The sequence below is a fragment of the Anabrus simplex genome, chromosome 2 (genome assembly GCF_040414725.1).
Source record: "Anabrus simplex isolate iqAnaSimp1 chromosome 2, ASM4041472v1, whole genome shotgun sequence".
Classification (NCBI taxonomy): Eukaryota; Metazoa; Arthropoda; class Insecta; order Orthoptera; family Tettigoniidae; genus Anabrus; species Anabrus simplex.
Window position 1 is genome coordinate 813,965,029 of NC_090266.1, and position 21,012 is coordinate 813,986,040.

Below are 21,012 nucleotides of genomic sequence, written 5' to 3' on the forward strand. Positions count from 1 at the left end.
GAGCTATCTAAAAATGTACCACATATTGTACCTGTCCCGGGCATCGACAGAGTACTAAGTATAAAATCATGCCTCACAAACATGTCACGGATGGAAATCTCATGGATGAAGAACTTCGGAAAATGAAGCCCCGGTATCGAAGTCCCATCCTCCCTACTTTCATTCATCACAACGGCTACACTCGAGAGCATACAGGTCATGGTTCTGTTCGATAAAATAAAATGGGCATGCGATATCAATATCTTGAAAGTGGGGCACTATCGTGAGAGGAATACCCTAATCTAATAAATAATAAGAATGGATTTTTACCGAATTCACAACACAGTTTTAATTACTGAGAGAAAACATTGGTTAAAAAAGCTTTATACACACGAGAGGTGCCACATAATGATTTGCGTGACCATTTTTAAGATATAATACACTTACACTTACCGCATGGGAAATGCCATTTAATGCCTTTGTCAGTTCGTTATTCACTCCTGAAAATCATTCTGGCATTCCCAAGCCAAAATCACTCAACACCGCATATATTACAATTTACTACAAATAAGTAGGGACCTGTCCCTTTAACTTAATACTGATATAATTTGGATATCCACTATATGGTGACAACAACGTACATTACATGAAGACGGTGGCATCCCTTGTGAATAATTTTTACATAATTGTGGTACTATAATAATAATTTCGTGTGGCTATTTCTAGGCGAGTGCAGCCCTTGTAAGTTAGACCCTCCGATGAGGATGGGCGGCATCTGCCATGTGTTGGTAACTGCGTGTTATTGTGGTGGGGGATAGTGTTATGTGTGGTGTGTGAGTTGCAGGAATGTTGGGGACAGGACAAACACCCAGTCCGCGGACCATTGGAATTAACCAATGAAGGTTAAAATCCCCGACCCGGCCGGGAATCGAACCCGGGACCCTCTGAACCGAAGGCCAGTACGCTGACCATTCAGCCAACGAGTCGGGCGTCGTGGTACTGACGCATCTGATAAGTACGTCCCATGTACTCCAATTAATTACCTAGTCATGAAAATCACATCGTCGCCTATCGCTAATAGTTCCTACTATTTTAAATTAAACATTACCACACTACCGAATATACAGGTCTATCTAGGGTGATAGACATAATACTAATATTTACAACGCGTACATTACAACATTGGTTAGCCCGTAACTCCACAAATGAATCAAAATACTATTAACTATCGTCTTCAAGCCAAAAGTTTGAAGGCTGGTGACCAAGGGATATTGTTTATGGAGAGGCAAATGGGCGAGAATTTATATTAAATTTAAGGTGAACCAGCACGTCTTATATTGGCACCGCAAGCTTGCAGCATGAAAACCATTAAGTACTTGTGGAGTACGGCTTTAAGGAAGATAGAATGAGTGTTTGGGGGGTAACTGTTGTGTATCCACAATGCATTTTTTGTGTGTTTGTTGTTGGAGGTAGCATGGCTGAGCAAGAGGAGAAGGACATGACACTGCGTTGTGGACACGTGCTAAAGGGTAGTGCTTTAAGTAATTCTAAGGAAGGGGTAAATAATTGTATAGAGGACGAAGCAGATAATAGGAGCGAACATAGCGAAGGAAATAACAGTAGGAATGACGAAGTTAGTATAGCTTCAGACGATGGTACGATTGGGGGAGGGGGGAGGGTGGAAGGCGGAAGGCGGAGGTTATCCCTAACAATGAAAGTAATAATAATCAGTTACTAGAAATGATGCGGTTAATGTTAAGGAATAAACAGGATAGTAAATCTGAAATAAAAAATAATTGAACAAACTAAATGTGAATTAAGTAGGGAATTTAATGAACACAAGGTCGAAGCTAATCAAATGATTGACAAACACAGCAAACAGTTAAATGAATTATTTAAACAAAATGAAAGATTTAACAAGCAGAGAGAACAACACAAGCTGAAAACTAAGCTAAACAAACAAGGTGTAGAAAAGTAAGTTGTAGAGCAGATCAGTTGGTTTTTGGAATTAACGAAAAAAGAAAGCAACATCAGAGATAAATTAAAGGAACAGGTGGCAAGTATTAATAATAAAGCCGAAACCCAAAAGGAGGAAATAAGGGAATTTAAGGAACAGGTATATCGATACGGTTAAGTGTATGTTAGAAGATAACACTAGGGAACAAAGAGAAAAATTCGCGATTGTAGAAGGCAATACAGTGGGAATTACGACGTTGAAAGAAAAACAGAATACTTTAGTGTATGAAACTGAAAGGAGAGAGAAAAATGTAGATAACCGCATAGCGATAGCAGAAACATGCATAAGGCGAGAAGTGACGGAAAGACAAGGTAACAATGAGAGGAAAAATCATGGAGGGATTTACAATAAGGAAATGGAATTACCGAGGTTCAATGGGAAACAAACAAATCCGCTAGAATTACTTAATATAGTAGGAAAACGGTTTGAGAAACTTATTGAGGAGGAAATCATGGTTAGGGGAGAGGTGATCGACTTTGTTGATCATGCTTTTGCGGGATAGGCGCGTTCCTGGTTTTGAGTATATAAAACAACATGAAAAGTCTGAAGGAATTTAAGACGAAGTTCATAGACAAATATTGGAATGAACACATTCAAAGCCGTGAAAGCGAAAGGGTAGTATTTGGGAAGTTCAAACATATGAAGGGGTCTCTGTGACTGAGTACTTTTTAGCACATGTTATGATTTACCGGAATTTAGAAGGTATTACTAATGATTCAAATGAGGTAAAATTACTGTTCCGATAATTTGCGGACAGGGTACGCGAAGCAGCGTGCATGCAAAGAATTCAAACTATCCATGAAATAGGCCAGTTATTAGGCAGTTTTGACAGATTAGGAAACATTAGGCATAGATAAGGAAACCCACAGAATTTTGTTCCCCACAGTGAACAGAGGGACAATAGGATACAGCAAAACTACGAGAGTCGTAATCAGTTTCAACCACGGAGTAACAGTAGGGTTGGAGCACCTGACATAGAATAGGAAATATCCAACGAAATAGAGGACAAGATACTAATGAGCCAAGTATAGGTACGAGCAGAACCTTTAAACTAAATGCAGGCTGTAATGACGTGTCAGAATTCCAGCCTTATCCGCAAGTAGTTAGAAACTGTGTTATGAAACTATTGCCAGATGACCTAGATGTTAAGGAATATTTTATGTAAGAACCGGATCATAATCATTTACATTCGGGGGATGAAGTCGTTAACCCTGTCGTTAATTTACAATTATGGGGAGGGGGCGTATTTTAATATGTTAATTGATACAGGAAGACAGAAATTATGTATTAGCTCAGAATGGTATGATTCTTTATTTAAACAGGATATTAAGATGGAAGAGATGCCTGTTAAATCAGCATTCATTGTTACAGCTGTTGGTAAAAGGTCGAAACAAATCTACAAGCAAGTCGCGGTGCCGATTAGTATACAACGAGTTCAGCTGCTTTAATTAGAGCATTAAATACAGCATTAGGCAATGATACAGGGGATTTCGCTACGGTTTATATTGGTGATCTGGCCATATTTTATAGGACCTTGAAGGAGTACTTGAATCACTTAGAGAAGTTTTAATTTTGTTAGAGCGTGCTGGTTTCACTTTGAAGCTAGACAAGTGTGTTTATGGCACACAGGGGTGGTATTTTTGGGACACCGTGTATCTGCGATAGGGGTTACGCCTGAGAGTACAATGATTGAGAAGATATTGAATACCAGTACACCAAGAAATATCAAGAAATTAAGGTCGTATATTGGGGTATAAGCCGCCTCTGTGGTGTAGTGGTTAGCGTGATTAGCTGCCACCCCCGGAGGTCCGGGTTCGATTCCCGGCTCTGCCACGAAAATTTGAAAAGTGGTACGAGGGCTGGAACGGGGTCCACTCAGCCTTGGGAGGTCAACTGAGTAGAGGTGGGTTCGATTCCCACCTCAGCTATCCTGGAAGTGGTTTTCCGTGGTTTCCCACTTCTCCTCCAGGCGACTGCCGGGATGGTACCTAACTTAAGGCCACGGCCGCTTCCTTCCCTCTTCCTTGCCTATCCCTTCCAATCTTCCCATCCCTCCACTAGGCCTCTGTTCAGCATAGCAGGTGAGGCCGCCTGGGCGAGGTACTGGTCATTCTCCCCAGTTGTATCCCCCGACCAGGAGTCTGAAGCTCCAGGACACTGCCCTTGAGGCGGTAGAGGTGGGATCCCTCGCTGAGTCCGAGGGAAAGGCCGAACCTGGAGGGTAAACAGATGATGATGATGATGATATTGGGGTATGCAATTTTTTCAGACACTCTGTACTGTACTAAGATTTGTGAACTAACTTGAGCCGTTTAGAGATCTGTTAAAAGCCGGCAGTAAGTGGAGATGGACAGAATGTCATCAAAAAGCTTTCATTGTTTGAAAGGTCTCACGCAAGGGGTTGTTGTCAAGTACCCCGTGGCAAATAAGAATTATGTGTTATTCACAGACGCATCTCGCTATGGTCTGGCTGGAGTATTATGTCAACAGGATAACAATGGAGACTTAGGAATAATTGTATTATTAGGGTCAATAGGTTTAAGTGCACCGGAGAAACGGTGTTCTATTACGGAGCTTTAATTCCTAGCTATTGTGTATTCTTTAAGTAAATTTAGGATGTACGTCTTAGGCGTAAAATTTAAGATTGGGACTGATCATCATGCACTTTCATTTATGCATGCATGTAAGCTATCATTCAATAGGGTTAGTAGGTTTATATTGGCCTTACGGGAATACGATTTTTCTGTGGTGCACATAATAGAAAATGACAATGTCCTTGCTGATGTGTTATCTAGAGATCAGAAACTGTATGATGAAGGAAGTCTCCTGAAATCACAGGAAGGCATTTTAATTTGTGCTACGTTAGTAAGGACAATAAAACTGCTCTAAACAGATTACGCAACTTGTTAGTGGAACAGTCTATAGACGAACAATGTAGGGAACGTTTGTCTGTACTTTAGGGAGGTGAGCAGTTTCCTGTGATTTGCGGTAGACACGTTTAGAAATTGTTAGACGGGTTTTTAGCCAGAAAATATAGCGAACATAAGTTGGCTATGTATGTGCCCAAATCGCTACCAGTGGAGTTAATTTGGTTCATCCACATGGGATTAGAGCATTATGGTGCTGATAAAGTTCTCTATGAGATCCAACAGAATTTTTCTGGGACAAGATACGAAGCAAAATTCCGAATAGAGGGATCTCGTCAGGCAGTAATTGCAACCCAAAAAAAAAAAAACTGGTGACTTGGTGTGTATGGACCTCATCGGACCTATAGCTAAAGGGCAATACCGGTTGCAGTGTCCGGCTTCATGGCTGAATGGTTGGCGTGCTGGCCTTTGGTCACAGGGGCCCTGGGTTCGATTCCCGGCAGGGTCGGGAATTTTAACCATCATTGGTTAAATTCGCTGGCACGGGAGCTGGGTGTATGTGTAGTCTTCATTATCATTCCATCCTCATCAAGACGCTAAGGTCGCCTACGGGAGTCAAATCAGAAGACCTGCACCTGGCGAGCCGACCTTCCCGGACACTCCCGACACTAAGAGCCATACGCCATTTCATTTCACGGGTTACTGTATATTTCTGTTTTGATAGACGCTTTTTTCCAAATTGGTTAGATTATACCCTATGAGGAAAATCCTATAGTCGTATAATCCGGGAGAAGTATGTCCCTGAATTAGGTACTCCTCAGAAAATATTATCGGAGAGTGGACCTCAATTTGCATCGAAGCAATGGAAAGGTGCAATAAGTGAATTAGGTGTTACTCATGCTCATTCATCAACCAGAAATCCTCAGAGTAACATGTGTGAACGGGTGATGAAGGAAGTTTCGCGTATGTTCAGGTCACTAGTGCATCAGAAGCATTCCGTTTGGGTAGCACATGTACCCCTTAGTGAGACATGGATCTATGTTGTACAGCACGAGAACACTAGATTAACATTATTGCAAGTTCATTTTGGTAGGAAGCCACAGAATGAATTGGTGGAGAGTATTGGGGATCAACGAGGAACCAGAGCGTGATGCTGAATTTTATATAAGATTGGAAAAAAATCTAGTAAAATCTGGCAACCTTCGAAAGAAGCAGCTAAAACGTAAGGTACTGGCTGAATTTGAGGAATATGACCTTGTTCTTTTAAGGGTTCGCATGCTGTTCAACAGTGAAGAAAAAGTCACGAATAAGTATTTCCTTTTATGTCAAGGACCTTACCGCATACATAGGAAAGTAGGACCTTGTGCGTATAAATTAGCTGACGGTGAGAGCATTCTGCTCGGGTCGTACAGCATTAGAAGTCTGGATTTTCCGTATGTATGTGATGTCAATAGGACGTACCTGTCCCGGAGAGTTCGGACCGCTCTCTCTGTAGGGTTGATTTTCCGAGATTCTTTTTGTTGTCAAGACGATGTGGGTGTGTGAGGTATACAGTAGTTACGAGATCATTAACTAAGGTTACGTTTGTTTTCTTTATGCAATGCCACTTATATTGTTACCTAGAATTTGATTTGCTTTAACAAGGATGATTAATATTGGAGATTAAGATTTGCAGATTCCCCGTAGACAATATGAAGTCATCCTAAAGACTTGCAATAATTTAACCGTAGGCTAAAACCACGTGAATGTGTTAGCGAGTGTGAAGGTGTGGTTATACAGCTAGAACTGAGAAACACTTGAAAGACTGAAACCGCAGGATGATTAAGTGATATATAATGTTTGTGTTATTTTTGTGCCGGTGTAAATTGAATTGTCAAGTGTTTCAAACGCCAGATTCATGAAATCAGCAAGATATGATGAACGTTTGGGAGAGTGAGATACCAAAAGCTCGCGAAGTAAAATATTGTGTATATTTTAGGAGGTTTTAAAGTGTTATATACTAACTATTGTAATGAAGTTGTGTGTGGAATCAGCAAGATGACAAACACTCAGTCGTAGAGGAGACCAAGAAGCACAGTTGTAACATATTTTGTTCATGTGTATAATGTTGTACAATGAGGGAATTTAGAATTTCTATACACACAAGTGTAGGCATAAGAGAAATGTAAGTGGCAGAGGGTAGGTGTGAGCCGTCAACTGAAGTGTCACTTGTTTCAAGCTCAGGGGGGCGAATGTGATGTTTCGAACTTCACAGAATGTATATAAAATTATCAAACATTACTATTAATTTGTTAGATGTACATATTTAATTTATGGTACGCCATTCTAAATTGCCAACGGCCGTAGCCGTGGTAAAATACCGGATCCGGTGAGATCTCCGAAGTTAAGCAACATTGGGCGTGGTCAGGTGTTGGATGGGTTGCCACACGCTGTTGGTGGGAGCGGAATGGAGGAGCGGAAAGGAACTGGCCACCCTACCGCAAGTAAACTCCGGCTCAGGACACCTCTGCGGAAGTTCGGACCTGCCTTCGGGCAGAATAACCCTTACCTTACCTATTCTAAATTATTATGCTTATATATTGGGTTTTTAGACATCTATTTCACATTACCATCTCATTTCTTTGTATCACGGCAATAACGAGAAATGAACGAGTTAAGTCACCCGTATTAATAGTTTTGCAGTGAATTTAGAGTAGCCATAGGTCAAGCGACCGGACACGCCATGTTAATTTTAGTCTTTCACCAGAAAAAGGAGATAATCGAAATTGCAGAATTACCCTGCACCTCCACATTCTGAAGAGACAGTTAGAAATTGTTAACTCTTACTTTTCGAACTTCGCTACAGGACGCTTACGAGGCGCGCGAATTTTCAACCTATGTGAATAAATGTTATGAAACAAGATGATGATATACAGCGATGGAAAGAAGAAGGGATAGAACATCAGATATTACTGGACCGAGCTCGATAGCTGCAGTCGCTTAAGTGCGGCCAGTATCCAGTAATCGGGAGATAGTAGGTTCGAACCCCACTGTCGGCAGCCCTGAAAATGGTTTTCCGTGGTTTCCCATTTTCACACCAGGCAAATGCTGGGGATGTACCTTAATTAAGGCCACGGCCGCTTCCTTCCCACTCCTAGCCCTTTCCTGTCCCATCGTCGCCATAAGAACTATCTGTGTCGGTGCGACGTAAAAGCAACTAGCAGATCTTACTGGACCATGTGATGAAATGACGTATGGCTTTTAGTGCCGGGAATGTCCGAGGACATGTTCGGCTCGCCAGATGCAGGTCTTTTGATTAGACTCCCATAGGCAACCTGCGCGTCGTGATGAGGATGAAATGATGATGAAAACGACACATACACCCAGCCCCCGTGTCAGCGAAATTAACCAATTATGTTTAAAATTTCTGACCTCGCCGGGAATCGAACCCGGGACTCCTGGGACCAAAGGCCAGCACGCTATCCATTTAGCCATGGAACCGGACAACCATGCGATATGGTAGATGGAGGGAGATTTTGTAACCTATATACATCAACGACAAGAGCTCTTGAAAGTCTTCATAGCTGAATAGCTTCAGGTCTTATCGTCGGAAAGTCATAATATCTTAACGTCTTGATATGAGAACATCTTAACATCTCAGCGTCTGAACGTCTTATCATCTAATGGTCATGATGATAGAGGAAGAAGGTCTTGTCATTGTTCTTTTTATACGAGAGATGACAGGGCAGATAACAAGAGGAGGTTCTCCATTTAGTTTACAATTACACTTCGCATCTCAGTAGAGCACCACTAAATTTTACTCTCATTGATACTGTAACTGGCTATCTCAATGACGAGAGATAAAGTTAGCGAGAGACCGGTTTTTTTACTTGTCTGGAAAAGGAGAGAATTTTGTTATATCTTTAGTTACGCTACCACCGACCTCGATAGCTGCAGTCGTTTAAGTGGGGCCAGTATCCAGTATTCGGGAGATAGTAGGTTCGAACCCCACTGTCGGCAGCCCTGAAAATGGTTTTCCGTGGTTTCCCATTTTCACACCAGGCAAATGCTGGGGCTGTACCTTAATTAAGGCCACGGCCGCTTCCTTCTCACTCCTAGCCCTTTCCTGTCCCATCGTCGCCATAAGACCTATCTGTGTCGGTGCGACGCAAAGCAACTAGCAAAAAAAATAGGTACGCTACCTTTCTGAAATACGGAAGAATACAAGTGTATTCTCTCCATGAATACAACCCAAGGTGGTTTTGATATTGAAATTACCACATTATGTAATGTCCGCCTCTGTGGTGTAGTGGTTAGCGTGATTAGCTGCCACCCCCGGAGGCCCGGGTTCGATTCCCGGCTCTGCCACGAAATTTGAAAAGTGGTACGAGGGCTGGAACGGGGTCCACTCAGCCTCGGGAGGTCAACTGAGTAGAGGTGGGTTCGATTCCCACCTCAGCCATCCTGGAAGTGGTTTTCCGTGGTTTCCCACTTCTCCTCCAGGCGAATGCCGGGATGGTACCTAACTTAAGGCCACGGCCGCTTCCTTCCCTCTTCCTTGCCTATCCCTTCCAATCTTCCCATCCCTCCACAAGGCCCCTGTTCAGCATAGCAGGTGAGGCCGCCTGGGCGAGGTACTGGTCATACTCCCCAGTTGTATCCCCGACCAAGAGTCTGAAGCTCCAGGACACTGCCCTTGAGGCGGTAGAGGTGGGATCCCTCGCTAAGTCCGAGGGAAAAACCGAACCTGGAGGGTAAGCAGATGATGATGATGATGATGTAATGAGTATTTTAGGAATTATTAAGGTCAGGAAAGTCGTTATCCAATAAGTGGGCAATGCAAGAATCGTAAATAGGACTGGTACTTACTACGGGAGATCACAACGGCAGTACGAGAGGATGATCAAACAACATCTCCTACCGGGCGAGTTGGCCGTGCGCGTAGAGGCGCGCGGCTGTGAACTTGCATCCGGGAGATAGTAGGTTCGAATCCCACTATCGGCAGCCCTGAAGATGGTTTTCCGTGGTTTCCCATTTTCACACCAGGCAAAAGGCCACGGCCGCTTCCTTCCAACTCCTAGGTCTTTCCTATCCCATCGTCGCCATAAGACCTATCTGTGTCGGTGCGACGTAAAGCCCCTAGCAAAAAAAGAACATCTCCTACATCGAACATCTCCAGATACCAGAATCTAAAAATGGTGAGCTAATGGCTTAAATTACTGCAAGTCTCCGCGTAACCTTTCATTTTATTAAATTGTATTTCATTCCATTTCTATTTTGTTTCCGTTAAGTTCAGTTTTCGTAAATCTGCCGTCACGTTTATCATCCTAATAAATAGTTATTTTAATTGGTACTTTCATAAACTCTTATTAATGATCCTTAGTTTCCTAGTGAGTGTGTACTTAATGGTGTCCTGTCACCCCACCTCTGGGAGTATCTAAAGTCTCGTTACTTATTACTATCAATTAGCAACTTTCGTCTTTAAGTCATAAATTTGAAGGTTGGCGCCCAAGGGGCATTGTTAATGGAGAGGGAAATGAGCGAGTATCTATTTATATTAAAATTAAGGTGACCCAGCACGTCACACCAGTATATTGCTGTCACATGTATGCACGTGCGCATCTCCCGCATCTACCGAGTACGTCACTGTGTCATTACGTGTAAGTGAGTGAGTGCAGCAGGCGTGTTTAGTAACCAGTTGAATGCAACACATAAATGGTGCTAAGAATAAAACAGCGCATGTTTTTCGTCGAATGTTATGTGGTAGCACGATTCGTGCGAAACCTGTACGGAACTGTTTGCGTAAGAGTATGGGACTGGAAGTGTTTTGGCAAAATCTCCAGCAAAGTCTGCAATGCAAAAACTAGTGGCAAAACGGGTGAAACGAACTCTGTAGGGAATAAAAACCGTAACTGTCAGAAAAGGGTTCCAACACCATGAAACATTGCTCGAGTGAAGGATAGTCTGGAACGAAGTCCGACAAAATATGAACGCCGTTTACCTTTGCAATTGGGGAGATCGTCGTGTTTAAACTTTTTCAGAAAGGACATGCATCTGTATCCTTAAAAATTTACTGCTGTGCGTACGTCAAAGCGTCCAGACGAATCCTCGCGTGGTGAGTTTTACCGATGGTTTCTGAGTGAAGTGGACTCAGGACTTCTGGAACCTCAGTTCTTATTTTCTTAATATGAGGCCATTTCCTGCATCTTCTGAGATGTTCATTAACAAGAGTCAATCCCGCGTCAGTCCTATTATAAACATTTTCCGGGCCAGTTTTATTTTTCCCACTCTGTATAAAAAGTGCAGTTGTTTTGAGTGACGTAATTGAAAATATTAGATAAAATTATTGTTAAAGTTTGTTTTATCTCCTTTCAGGACATATTGAGTTCTTAGAACCACTCCATGAAGCCAGAATCTACGTAGCTGCTCCTTCCGGAGTGCAAGTGACTCAGGTCCAGGCGGTGGATGTACTGCACCCGACAACACGACTGGGGTATCGTCTGCTGGGCGCAGGAGCTCGAGACGGGGACAGCGATTATTTTCAAATTGACCCTGAAGCTGGTAACATCACCACTAGCAGGTGAGGGGGAATATTCCACGATCTCGTCTGTATAAATAAGAGTAAGTGAAGAACCTCGGTGTATATTACCATAATTGTCCATATTCATGGTCATCTTGTTAGATGCGTAGCTTCGCCACTCGTCTTTGATGCTACAGGTCATGATATGAGCCAAAAAATGTAAACTGTATACTAGTCTCAGCTAGTCCAAATTAGGAACATTCATTTGGTCCTTGGTGACTGATAATTACTAGGGCAGGATATTCATCATTTTGGTAAAGACGACATATTCTTTAAATATAGGCTACGGATTTTTTAATGTAAAGAAATAAATTAAATGTAATTAATTAAATTGCTCCGGAAATGCATATTTGGTCATTTCCATATCACTAAGCAAATAATAAGTGCTTCTCCGTCATATTCAGCATGATTCCTTTTTCCAATTCAAAACAAACTTTCCTTAAAGGAGAACTGAACTAAACATACAACAATATCTAATAAACATTGTAATTAGTAGAGCAGAAAATTAGAAGAAGACTAGAAAAAACTGGAACTATTTACAATAGATAGATAGATAGGTAGGTAGATATGCTAGATATACAGATAGATCGGACTTAATAAACCTTTCTTCGCATGGTCTCTCACTCTGCATGACGTCACGTTGCCCGAACAAGAACTCGGCAGCGCAGCTGTGTAAGCGAACACGATGCCATCATTCGAACACTGCAAGGTCAACATAAGATGGCATTTGATCACTCTTTGCTTTTACGTTTAATTTGCATATCTTAAAATTTAAAAAGTCATTAATATTATAGAGAAACCCTCCTTAACAATAGCCATAATTCTTTAAATTTATCCTGTTTTCTTCCACTAAGCAACCACCTACCTGTTACTCCACTGTAAGTCCTACTCGAGGTTAGTGTTCTCTTTTAAATTCACTTGTACTGGGATTTTTCAGAACCCTGTATTTCTTGGAAAGTCACTTATGTCTGTTATTTCTGGAATCATAAATGACGTGGATTTATTTTTGATATATGTCGGATATAATATTATGAAGCAATGAGTGCCGCCAGAACATAGACTTTCTCGTGTACTTCTGTTCGTAAATCCATTCGTTAGACGCCTTTGAAAATTCTACACTACAGCCTACAACTTCTCTGTTGTCACAATGGGGGTTGTGCTCGAGTACAGCTTTTATTGACCTAATGGGCAGTCATTGAAAAGAGGAACATACGAGGGGCGTACTATTTCGTTTTACACTTTACCTTTTGTACACCATCGTATGGTTCACATAGTTCGGCCCCGCGTGTAGTGGGCAACGCCTCCGCCTGTCACCCAGCGGCCCCGTGTTCGATTCCCGGCCGATTCAGGGGTTTTTAATTGTAAATGATTAATATCCCTGGCCTGGGGACGGGCTGTTTGTGTCGTCCTTACTGTCCCTTTCTTCACATTCACCACTCTACACTTCCGCAATTCCAATTACCCGCAGGTTCATATCATATGGTGCAAGTAGTGGCAAATGATCCACAGGGGTCGACGCAACGAACAAGTATCAATTTTTAAAAAACGGTTCACATTTCACTTTTGAAAGTGGTAATGTGTAACTAGTGTCTTGTTCGACCCTTTGGTAGTAGCACACGCAAAGGGCCCAACAAATGCACTCGTCATAGCCATTTCATTCTGTCAGCGTAGGAGCAGACAACATGGAAAGCAACCATCAGGGACAGAGCTATACCACATGGTTCCTATGGAAAGAACGCGTGACCACAGCAGAAATTCATCACCGCTTGGTGGCAGTCTGTGGAGATCATGCGCCGTCACAGAAAACAGTTTACGACTGGGCGGAAGGTCGGAAAACAGGGTGCACATCGATGGACAAGGGAACCAGTTCTGGAAGGAATGTGACAGTGTCAACACCATCTAACATTCTATGGGTCGAACGGGCCATCCAAGGAAACAAATGCATCACATTTACGGAAATGGAGACAGCCACAAGAATTACCCAAAACACCCTGCAGCGGATTGTGCACGGCAACTTACAGTTAGTGAAGGTGTCATCCACGTGGATGCCTAGACTCTTATCTGCAGACGAAAAACAGAGACGTGTGGACATGTGCAGGGAACTTTTGCAACGCCATGACTAAGATCCAGCCGATTTCATGGCTAGGCTTGTGACTGGTGATGAAACATTGCTCCATAAGCATGATTCACGGATTCACAGATTCACGCATTCACGGTGCTGCCACACCCATCATACTATCCCGACTTGGCATCAAGTGATTATCACCTGTTCGGTAACATGACGAAACCTCTGCGTGGTCGCCATTTTGCGGATTTTGCAGAACTGGACACAGCTGTCAAGAAGGTCTGGAGATACTGACACATCGATGGCAAATGTGCATAGAGTTACAAGGAGATTATGTTGAGAAGGTGGACGTAACAACTGATGCGTAATGTACCCCATTCATGTAGGAAAAAAATTAAGTGCAAACCAATATAGTACGCCCTTCGTATGTAATTCTTTCATAGTGGTAAGATTCAAGGCTGCTTGTTTGATGAATATGATTAACATGTTACAGTTCACTCAAGACGCTTATGTTCTGTATTATATCTGACAGTATACTATATTTCTGAGAATTACTTTTAATCCATGCCGGTACTTTTTATTTTTGCACTACTCATTGTAGCATGGTCACAAAGGATGAAGTTTTCACCTTTTCCCGGGAGTGGACATTGCATATATGTTGAAGAATCAAAATCGCTTTCTCGTTTACTTTACTATCTCCCTCACAATGAACGTTTCCATCTTGCAGGACATTCACCACTGCTGTTATTGATTTTCTTAAGGAAATCTTTCGCTACGTGCCAAATGTCAAATTCATGAATTATGCTTTTGAAATTTGTTTTCCTGTATGCCGATCCAACAAAAATAACTATATGGGTAATGTTCCAACTATTTAGTTCCAACTATCACCTGGCATAGACAAATTATCTTCTTTCAGAGTAGCCTCATCATTTAATTGTCTCTCAGCAAGCATAGAACGGTATACCGTTGGGTAAAGGAACAATTGCACAACTTTACAAAAGTATAACTCGGGAAAAGTTACCACTTCAAGACACATGAAAACCTCTCATTAAGTTGAGATTCAACCCGCGCAAATACATACCCGATGCAACAGAGATATAGCCTTCAACACAAGACTTATCACCTGTAGATGCGCAAGGAAAAACATGCCCATTCGTACAACGTGCTTTTAAAACAATGCAAGCTCCTTTGTTTTCTGGGATGGTTTAGCACACGAAGAACCGCAGAAATGACATATTTAAATTAGAAAGGAGAAGCTCTTCTGTGGTGTAGTGGTTAGTATGTTTATCTGCCACACTCGGCGCCCGGGTTCGATTCCAGGCTCTGTCACGAAATTTGAAAAGTGGTTCGAGGGCTGGAACAGGGTCCATTCATCATCGGGAGGTCAACTGATTAGAGGTGGTTCGATTTCCACCTCAGCCATCCTGGAAGTGGTTTTCCGTGGCTTCCCATTTTCACACCAGGCAAATGCTGGGGCTGTACCTTAATTAAGGCCACGGACGCTTCCTTTCCACTCCTAGCCCTCTCCTGTCCCATCGTCGCCATAAGACCTATCTGTGTCGGTGCGACGTAAAGCAACTAGAAAAAAAAAGTATTCAAGGATGGGGAACACTAGTCTTTGTATGAGTTTGAAACTCACATTCTTCTTTCTTTGTTTCTTTCTTAATCTGAGTACCCTCCAGGCTTGACTTTTCCCTCGGATTGAGCGAGGGATCCCACCTCTACCGCCTCAAGGGCAATGTCCCGGAGTGTGAGACATTTGGTCGGGTATGAAACTGGGGAGGATGACCAGTACATCGCCCTGGCTGCCTCACCTGCTATGCTGAACAGGGGCCTTTGGGGGGGGGGTCGGGAAGATTGGAAGGGATGGGCAAGGAAGAGGGAAGGAAGCGTCCGTGGCATTTAGTGAGGTACAATCCCGGCATTTGCCTGGAGGAGAAGTGGGAAATCACGAAAAACCACTTCCAGGATGGGTGAGGTGGGAATCGAACCCACCTCTACGCATTTGACCTACCGGGGTTGAGTGAACCCCGTTCCAGCCCTCGTACCACTTTTCAAATTTTTGTGGCAGAGCCGGGAATCGAACCCGGGCTTCCGGGGGGTGGCAGCTAATCATGCTAACCACTACACCACAGAGGCGGACGAATCTCGCATTACAAGGCAAAATATTGTTGTTGCTTTTAACAGAATGAAGTATCGAATATATTTTTACAAGCACTTTAGTAGTATAATAGGACAGTTCAGCCGACGCCACCGCCACCGGGCTCCCAGAGGCCACCTCCACCACCACCACAGCCAGAGGCCTCCCAGATGCCTCCTCCACCACCACCACAGCCAGAGGCCTCCCAGAGGCCTCCTCCACAACCCGCGGGAAATTTGAATTTGTAAACAAAGCCACGTGCGTTTTGACAGCTGTCATCGACAACAACGCATCGCTAACCTCAGTACTGCCATCTTGACGGGCCTAAACCTCAGTAGTGCCAACTTAACCTAACTAGCGCGAGATAAACAAAGCCACGTGCTTTTTGACAGCCACCTGCTTTTTGACAGACAACAACGCATCGCTAACCTCAGTACTGCCATCTTGACGGGCCTAAACCTCAGTAGTACCAACTTAACCTAACTAGCGCGTGGTAAACAAAGCCACGTGCTTTTTGACAGCCACGTGCTTTTTGACAGCTGTCATCCGCCATCTTTAAACCACAGAGCACTGTGCTGCCCTCTTTATCGCAGTAGCTGCAATTCGTCACCTGTCATCCGCAGTGCTGCCATCTTGGCAGGCCTAAACCTTAGTGCTACCAACTTAACCTCACTAGCGCGAGATAAACAAATCCACGTGCTTTTTTGACAGCTGTCATCCGCCATCTTTAATCCATAGAGCACATTGCTGCCCTCTTTAGCTACTTACCTTTGAAATGTGGTGGCGGATAATTTGAAAAATGCTTTTTGACAGCAGCCATCTTTGAGCACAGTGCTACCCTCTTTGTGGTGGCGGGAAATTCCACGTGCTCTTGTTTGGAAACAAACTCACGTGCTTTTTTCTGACAGCTGTCATCCGCCATCTTGCATCACAAACCTCAGTGCTGCACTCTTTAGCTAGATGCCTTTGAAATGTGGTGGCGGCAATTTGAAAAATTCTATGTGCTCTTGTTTGGAAACAAAGCCACGTGCTTTTTGACAGCTGTCATCCACCATCTTTAATCAATAGAGCACTGTGCTGCTATCATGCGGGCAATTTCGTCAGCTGTCATCGGCCATCTTTAATCCACAGAGCACCGTGCTGCCCTCTTTATGACATGTAGTAGCGGGCAATTTGAAAAGTTCTGTTAGCTATCATCCGCCATCTTTAATCAAGAGAGCACCGTGCTGCCATCTTTAGCTAGATACCTTTGAAATGTGGTGGCGGCAATTTGAAAAATTCTATGTGCTCTTGTTTAGTAAACAAAGCCACGTGCTTTTTTGACAGCTGTCATCCACCATCTTTAATCAATAGAGCACGGTGCTGCTATTATGCGGACAATTTCGTCAGCTGTCATCCGCCATCTTTAATCTACAGTGCACCGTGCTGCCCTCTTTATGACATGTAGTAGCGGGCAATTTGAAAAGTTCTGTTAGCTGTCATCCGCCATCTTTAATCAAGAGAGCACCGTGCTGCCATCTTTAGCTAGATACCTTTGAAATGTGGTGGCGGCGAATTGAAAAATTCCACGTGCTCTTGTTTAGTAAACAAACTCACGCGCTTTTTTGTCAACTGACATCCGCCATCTTACATCGCAAACATCAGTGCTACACTCTTTAGGTACATACCTTTGAAATATGGTGGCGGATAATTTAAAAAGAAAAATTCTACAGCAGCCATCTCTCGGTGCTAATTGCACAAGATGGTGGCTATACATGACTCTTTAAAGGTGCTTATGCAAGATGGCCGCTATACATAGGTTCTTATGAGACTCCCTTGGGATGCTTGCGCAAGATGGCGGTTATACATGGCTCCTTATGAGATGCCCTAGGGATGCTTGCGCAAGATGGCGGTTGCTCTTATGAGGCGGCTTAAGGGTCCTTGCACAAGATGGCTAGAGACCCCTAAGGATGCTTGCGCAAGATGGCGGACGCAAGATGGCGGCTATACACGACTCCTTATGAGACGCCTTAAGGGTGCTTGCGCGAGATGGCTGCTGCTCTTATGAAGAAAGCTAGCTTAGAGGCTAACGCGTCGTGCTAGTTCGATTCATTAAATTTGGGGCTTAAGTGCAAAATGTTAAATATCTCGAAAGCGGTGCATCGTAGAGCAAAACGGACAAAAATGTTTCTGCCCAGTACCTCGGTTCGCAGTACGAGGAACAAGAAAAACATAGTCTAATGATGAGATCAACGGTTCGGTTCCTACTTAGGCCCTTTGGCATTCGATCTGTTTTAGCTTGTATTGAAGCAAGTCTTCGTAATATGATCAGGTTTAGCTATGGTAGAGAGTATAACGTGCCGTGCAGGTTCCATTCATTAAATTTAGGGCTTAAATGCAAAATGTTAAATATCTCGAAAACGGTGCATCGTAGAGCAAAACCTGATACCTAGGTTTGCAGTATCAGGAACATGATAGCATAAGAAAAACATAGTCTAATGATGAGATCGACGGTTCGATCCCTACTTAGGCCCTTTGGCATTTGCAGCTATCTAATTCTACAAGATGGCGGCTATACATAGCTTCTTATGTGACAGCTTAAGAGCGCTTGCACAAGATGGCTGCTGCTCTTATGAGACGCCCTAGGGGTGCTTGCGCAAGGTAGCAGCGACAAGACGGTGACTATACACAGCTCCTTATGATACGGCCTAGAGGTGCTCACACAAGATGGTGGCTGCTCTGATGAAGAAAGCTAGCTTTGCATCGTGCAGGTATCTTTACAGCATTAAACCTCATACCTTTGAAATGTGGTGGCGGGTAATTTGAAAAATTCTACGTGCTTTTCCTTAACAGCAGCTATCTTTAAACAATAGCAGCTATACATAAGCTGTTAAGGCCTCCTCTTATGTCAAGGCATAGCTCTATCGAACAAGTTTAAACCTGCATCGGGATAGCTAGAGTAAGCACGTGCTGCAGTGATGACGTCATTATGCATGTTTAGATTTGCAAATCACTAAAGAAACATAACAAGACTAGAATCGAACACTGCACTCTATGCCGTTAAGTTTATCATGTGATCGAAACATTGATTGAAGTGTTTAGAACGCTAAATAAGTAGAACCGAACACTGTACTCGATACAACATGTGTTTAGAACATGTCAGGGGATACCTTTGTTCTAAGAAGATTAGGTTACTGCACATTCCTTGTAGGGCTAATAGGCTAAAGGGCTAATGGGCAAAAGGGCAAAAGGGCTGAAGGGCTAAAGGGCTAATGGGCTAAAGGGCTAAAGGTCTAGGATGCCTCTCCTCTCTTTATCCGGGCTTGAGACCGGCTCTACAACTAGAGGCGGAGTTAACACCCTAAGGAAGGAAGAATGTTGGGAAATAATCTATACGAATATATCTACTCGATCGACTATATACTACAGATGGATGACTTAGGTGAGGGTAAGCGCTTACTTAATAATACCTACACGACGTAATTCATGCTCTATTTCAAAAATATCTTCTTTGTACTGTGTGTAACCAGCATCATGATAGGCTCTTAGCAGTTGTAAACGTTTTACGAGTACGTTGGGGTCTTTACCGTACCTTATACTGTATCTACACAGGGTAACAGAGGCTTGTTGTGTACTTGGAGTCTATATGCAGACAGTTGATGTGTAGGGACTTGTTTTGATGTAATACGTGCTTCAGCAGTAGCGTTTCTAGGTACAAACTTAACTTGTTTCGATAGCGATGAAGCGTTGAAATTTCCTCCTTCTTTACCTTGCATCTCTTCTTGAGATGTTTGCACTGCGACAGAACGTGTAGTAGGCTTAGGAAATGAAGTAAAATCATCAAGCTGTAATGGCAATGAATTTTCTTCTTCTTCTTCTACTTTCCCTTTACTACTGTTTTGATCAACATCATTATCCTTATTATCATAATCATGATCTTGCCTCTCTTTATCTTGAAGTTTGTGCTTAGTAACAGAACTCGCAGCAGGTCTAGACAACAAGGGAGAATTATAAAATCTCTCGCAGAGGTGTACTTTTTAAACATAAATCAGTGTTCCCTTGAATATGGTTGAGCTCTTTGTATTTTGTTCCCGATGAAGCTACATTACACGCGGCTTCATGACGTTGAGCGTTGTATGCGTTCTTGAACTCTCTTCTACAATGTTTGCATTGAAAAATTGTCCTACATGATATCCCATGACGTCTCCTGTGATAGCTTCGGGAAAATGCTTTTCCACACTCTTCGCAAATATACCTAGAAGTGGGTTTTTCTATGACGGACTTTTATCTTCTACTAACAGATTCTTCTTTAAATCTACTTGACATTTGTTACTCTCTACTTCGATGATGCGAACAGCTTAGCGATTAACAGTAAACTAACACAAAAGCGTATAACCAAGGTAGCAACAGTAAGGTTTAAGCCCATCAAGATGGCAAGAGTGAGGTTAGCGACGTTCTGTTGTTGGATTTTAAATTCCGCGCTATAACATGCATAAGGTGGTAGCCTTGAGGTTTACCGCCGTAAAGATGGCAGCAGTGAGGTTAGCGACGCTCTATTGTCCTTCAATGTGAGGTTAGGGTCCGTCAAGAAGACAGCTGTCAAAAAAAAGCACGTGGCTTGGTTTACTAAACAAGAGCACGTGGCAGTGACGCCACGGTCACGTAGTATGCTGCTTCAGAATGCAAAGTTCAATGTCTACACCTACGTAGTTAACACTCTGCTATGTTCACAAGATTTTTTTCACATAGTTATTCTTTATGCTTTGAGTTCGTGCACATAGGTTATGTTAATATAGCAGCAAATGTACAAGCGATGGTCGCACGCTCGCGTAGAAGTTGTTTAGTACGATAGTTGATGTATGCATTATCAGAAGGTGATATGTACACGCTTTTAAACCTTGCTATTCTTACTGCTACTATGTTCGCAAGATTTTCAAAGATCGCTATTCTTTACGTTTTAAGTTCATTCGCATAGGTCATGCTAAAATAGCAGCGCAAACACATGTGAACCTTGTACATTCTAGCAGGAAGTGTTTAGTACGATAGTTGGTGCATGCAAAATCGATAGGTGTTGTGTACACACTTTGAAACTTAACTATTCTTCGTGCTTTAAATCCGTGCACATAGGTTATGCTAAGATAGCAGCACACTCTAGCGGGAGAAGTTTTGTACTCTAGTTGATGCATGTATAATCGATAGGCAATGCGTACACGCTTTTAAAACATTGCTATTCTTACTGCTGCTGCTATGTTCACAAGATTTTTATACATCAGTATTCGTTATGCTTTAAGTTCATGTGTATAAGTTATACTAAGTTAGCAGCATACTTATAAGGTTGTCGCACACTCTAGTGGAAGAAGTTTAATACGAAAGTCGATGCATGCAAAATCGATAGGTGATGAGTAC

General features: G+C 42.8%; 1 protein-coding gene across 1 annotated transcript in view; it reads left to right on the forward strand.

The window, feature by feature from the left end:
• The window catches only part of LOC136863695 (uncharacterized), a 415,056-nt gene that overhangs the window by 126,985 nt on the left and 267,059 nt on the right, over window positions 1-21,012 (forward strand). The window contains exon 5 of the mRNA XM_068226041.1: window positions 11,218-11,422. Coding sequence (XP_068082142.1) covers window positions 11,218-11,422 — 205 coding nt within the window. The remainder of the gene's footprint in view (window positions 1-11,217; window positions 11,423-21,012) is intronic.